The 10,092-nt window shown below is 46.6% G+C and overlaps 1 protein-coding gene across 6 annotated transcripts in view; it reads right to left on the bottom strand.

Moving 5' to 3' along the window:
- GRAMD1B (GRAM domain containing 1B) overlaps positions 1-10,092 on the bottom strand; it is a 690,584-nt gene that overhangs the window by 8,495 nt on the left and 671,997 nt on the right. For all 6 annotated transcript variants that reach the window (XM_088457143.1, XM_088457142.1, XM_088457145.1 and 3 more), the window contains 3 exons: positions 8,915-8,999; positions 5,069-5,176; positions 4,867-4,987 (listed from right to left, as the gene is read on the bottom strand). In XM_088457143.1, the coding sequence (XP_088313269.1) occupies positions 4,867-4,987; positions 5,069-5,176; positions 8,915-8,999 (314 nt within the window). The remainder of the gene's footprint in view (positions 1-4,866; positions 4,988-5,068; positions 5,177-8,914; positions 9,000-10,092) is intronic.

Here is a 10,092-nt window from a genome sequence, read left to right as displayed (position 1 = left end):
ATGGAGTTAAATAAAATTACTTTCTGCTATTTTTGCTGTTTTCCACATATAACAGGAATTTCTATGATTCCGTTTGGGGACAATGAAAATATATTGGGTTACAGTGGGTGCAGAGGTGAGTGGGCACTACTTCAGCTACTGTAAGTGTAACAAAGCCCCACAGAAGGAGACATAGGAGAAGGAAACAAGAAAAGCAAAGAACGAGTCTATAGGGAGGGCGGCCATTGGAAATACTTAGGGGAGGTAACAGATGCTGCCTCTAAGGCTGGGTATGCTCAGTGGTCCCTGTGCCAAAGCTCACAAAATAAGGTGAATGCATGAACAGATGACCAGGTGGTGGCCTCACACAGCTGCTCAGCCCTAAGCTCTGTGCCGCGACACCAAGGAACCTCCAATCTTGAAGTTATCCCAGCTGGAGAAATACAGTTTTCCAGGTGGGAGATTTTAAATCCACCAACTCTAAAAGGCTGAAGTTGAGGATGCTGTAAAGCACTCGACTCCAGACTAAAGCTGGGTACACACCTTTGAGATCATACTTGTGACCTTCAATCCCAGACTGCCAAAATATCTAAAGAAAATGATTGTACCACCCACAGAGGCGGTGCTGCTGCTGGTGTAGAATCGGAAGAACGGTCGATGCTGTGTACGCAATTGCACTTTTGGTCCGATCTGGCCCGGTCGGATGAATATTAAACTGCACATAAGGTGCGATCCCTCGATTCGACCAGTTTTCTTCTGAAAAAACATGATCGGAGGTGCGTACACTCTCTTTTGATATCGAAAGAACAGGTCAAAATCAAAAGAAAGGCCCGACGATTGTATAGATGTGTACCCAGATTAAGATCCCATGGCGCAAGACGAGGCACAAGTGGAGAACGTACACGCAACACATCCTGCAAAGAAGTCTGATATTCTGATAATCCAGTACATTTCCCATGGAAGAAAGAGACAAAATCTGGGCCTTAAGGGAAATAAAGTCTCAGTCCCTCATCCAGACCCTTCTGTGAGACATTAGCATCCAAGGCAACCTAGTAGATGATGCAGCTATGCTGTCCACGCCAAGAAATGCATACAGTCGGGTGAATCACCCGATCAGAGAGAGCTTTAGCTCTTAGCACCCTGTAGCCACACCATTAAAGTCACTCAATGTAATCTTTGATGAAGAAAGGAACCTTCACTCATTAAGTTGGGTCCTGGCAAAAGTCACCAAGATGGACCTTCAGCCATAATGAGGACATCTCTGCGTGACCAATCTGCAAAGATGACGGGAACGCCCTCTCTTTTTACTCTTGAAGACCTATGGGAGAATTGCCACCACGAGAAACGATGACATTTCTATGATACTGCCATAACATCTCTTGGATGCCTGGTCCTGGTGCTCTAATACTTGTTGTTCCACCAGGATGCCATCATATCTGACTTTTCTACCAGCTGAAGAAAAACCTTTGGTTGGAGAGACCAGTCCTCTTGGTATGAAGGACCTGTCCACATAGAAAATGTGCTTTTAATTTGTCCATTCACTGCATGAAAACTGCCAGGATGGCTGGAACATTCCACCGCGCCCAACGAAAAACCCTGCACGCCGCTCTCATCGTTAGATCACTTTTGGTCTTCTCTGATAAATGATGTATGTCACAGCTGTGGCATTGTCTGATTGGATTGTTACAGCTTTTCCACGTTACTAAAGCATAAAACACTACATTAAACTCTGGGATATTTTCTGGACGTTGGGACCCCCTTCAGGGTCCAAAGGCTGTGAAAACGACCCTGAAGCATGACCAAATCCCAACCCTGAAGGCTTGTATCCGTAATCATCAGCGTCCAACCTGAAATGTTGAAGGACCTCCTCAGACAGAGGTTATCCAACCTCAAGCATTAAACCAGAGGTTATTGCACTCATAGGGAAAAACTGTCGACCTGGACAAACTAAGTGGAGACTTCAGTTGTTTTCAACTTTACAAAGCTCTCGACCTGAAACTCCCCTGAGTGAAACTGGGCAACCCACGAATGTCTAGACCATCTTCCCCAAGATCATCATGTACAAAAGAACAGAGGTCCTTATGTGAGTCAGCAAAGACCTAGAACCTGTAATGAAAGAATCCTGCCCTTATACAGGAGCACCAGCTGCAGCTGGGTACCACATAGGAATCCAAGGAAATTCACATGTTGGCTGGGAGTCAACTATGATCCTAAATCCAACCGGGGGATTCTAACATCTGAATAGTGTCCAGCACCAAAGCCTGGGCAATAAAATGGAACTGATCAAACAATCATCCAAGTACACAATGATAATCAACTCCCCCTTGGTTGAAGAAGAGCTAAATAATAGCCTGGATATTTGGAATTACTCAATGAGCAATCGCCAAACCCATATTATGTCGACACGGATGAAATGTCAACATTTTTGTTATTATTATTATCCTTTATTTATAAGGCGCCACAAGGGGTCCACAGCACCTTACATGGTACATAGACAAAGTCACATACAGTACAGAAGATTGGAGGACATGGACAATGAGAGGAGAGGGACCTGCTCCTGAGAGCTTACAATCTAAAGGGCAAACCCAGAGAGGAGAGACGGTGAGCAAGGAGCATGATTAGGCAAAACCTCCCTGGTGTCCTAGTGGTGACTTACCTGCTCCGGCGCTGATGTCCTGGTGATTTCTGGCAGATCCTGTGGTGCTTGTAAGTATGGCTGACACTAACCCTCCACCGATTGCCTAACCCTAACCTCCCCTCCCGTAGCCTAACCCTCCGCAGCCGGTCCGTGCAGAATGTCGGCATTTCACATCAGTGGACGCTGCAGGTCATTATTGTGTTCTTACTCCTGATACCACTGGCGACTTTCAGGTCATATTCTCAGCTGTTGACCATTTATAGATGTGTCCTCACACATCTACCCTCGATACACCACGCAGCCCGACATGCCTGGCATGAGTGTGCAGTCAGGTCCTGTGCTACTACGCTAGCGTCAGGCTTCTTTTTTTTTTTTTAATGAAAATGCATGTAAGTGGCAATGCCATGCGACTAGGACGCACCAGCCGACTGCGCTGAGTAATGTGATGTGTCACCTGCATATCTGTCTGTATATGAAGCAAAATGGAACTTGGAATGAAAAAAAGCGGAGGCCGGTACATTGTAGCACTTCCTATACAGATATAGGGGCTCAGTCGCACACAGATATACAAGTGTCACATATCACATTAATCAGCGCAGTCTGTCGGTGCCTCCTAGTCTTATCGCATTGCGACTTAGATGCATTTTTTAACAAAAAGAAGACGCCTGATGCTGGCAGAGTTTCACGGGACCTGAAGGACTTTTCAGCGCAACTGCAGCAAAGATGTTTAAGGACACATCTGTATTTATACACCATTTATACGCTCCAAGAGGAGTAGCGTACTGTAAATTTCTATAGATTGTGTGTATTATACACAGAGCAGACGCAGTGAAACACCACTCAGTGTACTACAGACACAAGGCTGCGAATTGGCATGAGGAAAAGCCGCGGTCGCTCACATCGGAGCCCTTTATATACAGATTCAGACTAATGGCCTAATTTATCAACAAGTGATATTCTTGTCATCACTGATGTGAAATGGTTCTGCAACCAATCAGCTCCTAACTATCATTTTTCAAACACATAACAGTAAGAAACACAAATTAATATTAGTAACAAGAGAAAACAGGGATATCTCGTTGATAAATGAGGCGCTTAGTCACACATAGATGTACAAATGTCGCACATCAAATTAATCAGTGCAAGCCAGTGGGTTAAATAATTAATTTCTACATAGGGATACAAGTTGTAGCACACAACCCTTGCTAGGCCCTATTGAGGTTTGAAAAGAGATTGTAGTTGCCGTCTTTGCATAGATTGGTCAAATCACCTTGAGGTCAAACAAGACATAAATGAGGGACCCTAACTTGTACCTGTCACTATTATTAGATGTATAATGAGCCATCCATAGCTTATATGATGTTATCAGTAGACAGTGAGCCACATTGCAGTGGGGTGACCATTGTAAGATGTGTAGAGACGCTAAGCATTATAGGTAACTAACAGTGATGCCCATTTTCTTTAGACTAAGGGGCTTTGAGAGTTTATCTCCAGACATACTAGGACACTGTATTTCTTTGACTAGTAGTATATGTTAGTGCTTACAGAGCATGTGCAAGTTATAAATAGGGTTCATGCTATGTTGTATCAATCAGTGCTTGATACCTAGTTTGTGACTGATATGGGCTTAATATCCGGAAAGCCAACACCCCAGACTAGGGTATGACAAAGGCTCTTTGGCTTGTGCATGGACCTGAGACTGCAGTATATGGTGCCAGCAATGTATATTGAACTACCAGGGCTTTATTGAAACGAGGGCTCCCCAGATGAAGATGAGGATGAAGTACATCTTATGTTGAAGATGATGAACTACTGGAGTCATCTGAATATATAGACAAAAGTTGAGTATACTGTATACTTTGTATGTTAATTGTTTGTTTGTTACTTGTAAATTAAGTGTGTTCATTTGTACTCACTCAAATGGTCACGTGTATGTACTATTCATTTCGATCAGAACGAAACCCACCGTTACGCAGCAAGCCACGTAGTTTTGTCGCTGCCAATTGTTTTATTTATACGAATAAGACGCACATGAGAGAGACAGACAATCGGTGAGGCGCTACCCGGGACCTGGGGCGCCAAGAGGGGCTATTTAGTGTAACTGAAGCCACAGTGTATAAGGACAAGCCTATGTACTTATAACACATATATACGTACTTATAACACACCTATATGTACTTATAACAAACAGACTGCTTGCAGAAAGGGGCTCTTGTTGACAGTGTACTAATAATATAATTACTACATACCTGATCCAGTAACATCACGGAGGACTTGATAATCTGCCTCCACTTCTGTAACTCAGTGTCGTGGTGTTTCTGCTGAGACTCCAACAGCTGCGTCCATTCGGCTTCTGACTGCGGGAGGGGGCTGGACGTGAGTAAGAGAAGGTTAGGGTCTGCGAGGCTAAGGGATGGGACCCGTTTCCTGACCCCATCCCCGTGTATATACCTCTCCTGTAGTCGGAGGCCCGGCCACGTGGTAAGCACTTGGGTGCTGTACTCCAACATCCACAGCTTGTAGAAGAGCATCACGTTCAGCATGACCAGCAGTACCAGGCTGTAAGGACACAGAGAACGTGGGAGAGGTGATTGGCATCTAGATCACAGCCCAACAGAACACAGAATAATGAGCACATGTGCCCACATGCCACCAGTAATCGGCTGATGGTGCTTAGGGCAAATCAATAGGGAAATACATAGATAAAGAAAAAACGTGTCAATAAACAGATTTTTTTAATGTGTAATACCTGTGTCACTGGCTGCTGAATACAATATCTCTGGGTCTGCAGTATCCTGTCTTTCTTTATATACTTTAATATTTACTGAGGTATTGAAGCTACAACTAGAATAGTGTCTAGCAGACAGAGCACCGTACGCACTGAGCAGACAGAGCACCGTACGCACTGAGCAGACAGAGCACCGTACGCACTGAGCAGACAGAGCGCCGTACGCACTGAGCAGACAGAGCGCCGTACGCACTGAGCAGACAGAGCACCGTACGCACTGAGCAGACAGAGCACCGTACGCACTGAGCAGACAGAGCACCGTACGCGCTGAACAGACAGAGCACCGTACGCGCTGAGCAGACAGAGCACCGTACGCGCTGAGCAGACAGAGCACCGTACGCGCTGAGCAGACAGAGCACCGTACGCGCTGAGCAGACAGAGCACCGTACGCGCTGAGCAGACAGAGCACCGTACGCGCTGAGCAGACAGAGCACCGTACGCACTGAGCAGACAGAGCACCGTACGCACTGAGCAGACAGAGCACCGTACGCACTGAGCAGACAGAGCACCGTACGCACTGAGCAGACAGAGCACCGTACGCACTGAGCAGACAGAGCGCCGTACCCACTGAGCAGACAGAGCGCCGTACACACTGAGCAGACAGAACGCCGTACGCACTGAGCAGACAGAGCACCGTACGCACTGAGCAGACAGAGCGCCGTACGCACTGAGCAGACAGAGCACCGTACGCACTGAACAGACAGAGCGCCGTACGCACTGAGCAGACAGAGCACCGTACGCACTGAACAGACAGAGCGCCGTACGCGCTGAGCAGACAGAGCACGCTGTGTACAGGCTTTTATGGGATTGAGAGGTCCGGCTGACAAAGTTTAGACAGAACATAAGATGCGACCTCCCGATCCCGACCTTTCCAGTAGCGTTAAAAGCTGTTTATCTACTAACGCTTCTGCAAGGGTACAGCATACACACCTGTGCAACGGTACAGCATACACACCTGTGCGACGGTACAGCATACACACCTGTGCGACGGTACAGCATACACACCTGTGCGATGGTACAGCATACACACCTGTGCGATGGTACAGCATACACACCTGTGCGATGGTACAGCATACACACACCTGTGCGATGGTACAGCATACACACCTGTGCGACGGTACAGCATACACACCTGTGCAATGGTACAAGCATACACATCTGTACAATGGTACAGCATACACACACCTGTGCTCTGGTACAGCACACACACCTGTGTAATGGTACAGCATACACACCTGTGCAACGGTACAGCACACACACCTGTGCAACGGTACAGCATACACACACCTGTGCAACGGTACAGCATACACACACCTGTGCAACGGTACAGCATACACACACCTGTGCAACGGTACAGCATACACACACCTGTGCAACGGTACAGCATACACACCTGTGCAACGGTACAGCATACACACACCTGTGCAACGGTACAGCACACACACCTGTGCAATGGTACAGCATACACACATGTGCAATGGTACAGCATACACACACCTGTGCAATGGTACAGCATACACACACCTGTGCAATGGTACAGCATACACACACCTGTGCAATGGTACAGCACACACACCTGTGCAATGGTACAGCACACACACCTGTGCAATGGTACAGCATACACACACCTGTGCAATGGTACAGCATACACACACCTGTGCTCTGGTACAGCACACACACCTGTGCAATGGTACAGCATACACACCTGTGCAATGGTACAGCATACACACACCTGTGCTCTGGTACAGCACACACACCTGTGCAATGGTACAGCATACACACCTGTGCAATGGTACAGCATACACACACCTGTGCTCTGGTACAGCACACACACCTGTGCAATGGTACAGCATACACACACCTGTGCTCTGGTACAGCACACACACCTGTGCAATGGTACAGCATACACACCTGTGCAATGGTACAGCATACACACACCTGTGCAATGGTACAGCATACACACCTGTGCAATGGTACAAGCATACACACCTGTGCAATGGTGCAAGCATACACACCTGTGCAATGGTACAGCATACACACCTGTGCTCTGGTACAGCATACACACACCTGTGCAATGGTAAACCCGATCATCCGATATGGGGTATTCGGGCCAAGGATTGTATAGATGTGTATGCAGCTTTACACTCAGGCATCCGGCACTCGGTTACTCGGTAACATGAAGCCGCAGTATTGTGACTGTGCGTCTGAAGACGATGACAGAGCAGGAACACAGAAATGGAAGCGATGTTCTACTTCCCCTTCTTTACTTGAACATCCATTCCTGTTTGTTACTTCACATAGATCAAGGGGTATACAATCGGGAATCCGGCTGACATTAAACCGACAGCCGGCTTCCCGACTGTCATATCCCGGCGAGGGTGAAATGCCGGGTGTCTAGATGTAGACGCTGCTCATTTCACCGACGCCGGTCGTCGCGAGCGGACAGCCGCTGGGGGGGGGGACTTAGGGTTAGGCACCCCCCGGGAGGAATAGGGTTAGGCTAGGGGGAGGGAGGGTTAGGGTTAGGCACCCCCCCGGGGGACTTAAGGTTAGGCAGCGGGGAAGGGGGTGGTTAGGATTAGGCACTTACAGGGGGGGTTAGGCACTTGGGGGGAAGGTTAGGGTTAGGCACCCCTAAGGAGGGTTAGGGGGGTTAGGTTAGTCTATACTTACCTTACAACGATCGGGATTTCCAGCGGCCGGCGGTATTTCATACCGATTCCGATCAAGGTCTGCCTTCCGTTTCCCCATTAAAATACAGAAATAACTGTAGGAGCGATGGTAATACTGTAGGTCAAATGCACACGAATGGCTGTAGGTATCTGAAGAAAGCCAGCAAAGTATTCTACACTAGGCCAAAGACATCTGGCCCAGCTGTACAGCATGATGGAAAGAGCAGAAGAAATCTGTATATGGTGACCCAGCTGGACAGCACAATGAGCCCAGGACTAAGGAGGAGGAAGCCATGACATGGACAGAGCGGCTCAGTGTTCTCGCCCCTAGGAGTGAGCACGTTGTAGGGTCTGACGCTCTTATGCTGGGTATACACTGTCACATCCATTGGTGAGCTATACACACGCAATAAGTCTGGGCTGACATCACAGCCAGGCATTTAAATTTTGCCCGTCCAGGTGACATGTCAGTGGTCCTGGCAGCGAGTGTACGGTGTACGCCAGATGCGCCTATCTACCTTTCATATATATCGGCAGGGCCGACCTGATATGTGTGTACAAACTTGCCGATGCACTCGCGATACATGTCGTTTAATGCTTCCACATTCTATCCTACCAGGACATGACACATTATTCACTCAATTCATTATAGACTCAATGATAGCGCACATCTCCATTATCTGACATCCGCTGCACTGCAAATGCGCAGATCTTGTTCTGTGATATCACTAGGGATACCCTGGACGCCACAGCCTGCTACATATATAATGTATATACACATACACTGTATATATACACACACACACACACCCATATGTAACACTAATAGTAACGTACACGCAGCTGATCACCAGGAGGAGCTTAGAGATGCTCTGCAGATGACTGTGCTTCTCCTCAGGAACATGTCTCGTCTGAGTGGAGCCTGGAAATAGATGAAGAAAAGTTTTACTAAACAATTAAAAATCGGATTTTTTATTTCACACATGTAATGGCCTGCGTACATATATATATATATATATATATATATATATATATATATATACATACATATACAGTCAGGTGCATAAATATTGGGACATTGACAGAATTTTCATATTTTGGCCTCTATTCACCACCACAATGGCTTTGGAATGAAACAAACAAGATGTGCTTTACCTGCAGACTTTCAGATTTAATTTGAGGGTAATTACATCCAAATCAGGTGAACGGTGCAGGAATTACATCGGTTTCTATATGTGTCTCCCACTTTTTAAGGGGCCAAAAGTAATGGGACAAACTAAACAATCCTAAATCTAACTTTCACTTTTTAATACTTTGTTGCAAATCCTTTGCAGGCAATTACAGCCTGAAGTCTGGAACGCATAGACATCACCAGAAGCTGGGTTTCATCCCTGGTGATGCTCTGCCAGGCCTCTACTGCAAATGTCTTCAGTTCCTGCTTGTTCTTGGGGCATTTTCCCTTCAGTTTTGTCTTCATCAAGTGAAATGCATGCTCAATCGGATTCAGGTCAGGGGATTGATTTGGCCATTGCATAACATTCCACTTTTTAGCCTTAAAAAACTCTTTGGTTGCTTTTGCAGTATGCTTCGGGTCATTGTCCATCTGCACTGTGAAGCGCCGTCCAATGAGTTCTGAAGCATTTGACTGAATATGAGCATATAATATTGACCGAAACACTACAGAATTCATTCTGCTGCTTTTGTCAGCAGTCACATCATCAATAAATACAAGGGAACCAGTTCCATTGGCAGCCAAACATGCCCACGCCATGACACTACCACCACCATGCTTCACTGATGAGGTGGTATGTTTTGGATCATGAGGAGTTCCTTTCCTTCTCCATACTCTTCTCTTCCCATCACTCTGGTACAAGTTGATCTTTGTCTCATCTGTCCATAGGATGTTGTTCCAGAACTGTAATGGCTTTTTCAGATGTTATTTGGCCAACTCTAATCTGGTCTTCCTGTTTTTGTGGCTCACCAATGGTTTACATCTTGTGGTGAACCCTCTATAT

The sequence above is a fragment of the Taudactylus pleione genome, unplaced genomic scaffold (assembly GCF_031769625.1).
Source record: "Taudactylus pleione unplaced genomic scaffold, aTauple2 ptg000740l, whole genome shotgun sequence".
Classification (NCBI taxonomy): domain Eukaryota; kingdom Metazoa; phylum Chordata; class Amphibia; order Anura; family Myobatrachidae; genus Taudactylus; species Taudactylus pleione.
This window is presented reverse-complemented; position numbering and strand designations above follow the sequence as displayed.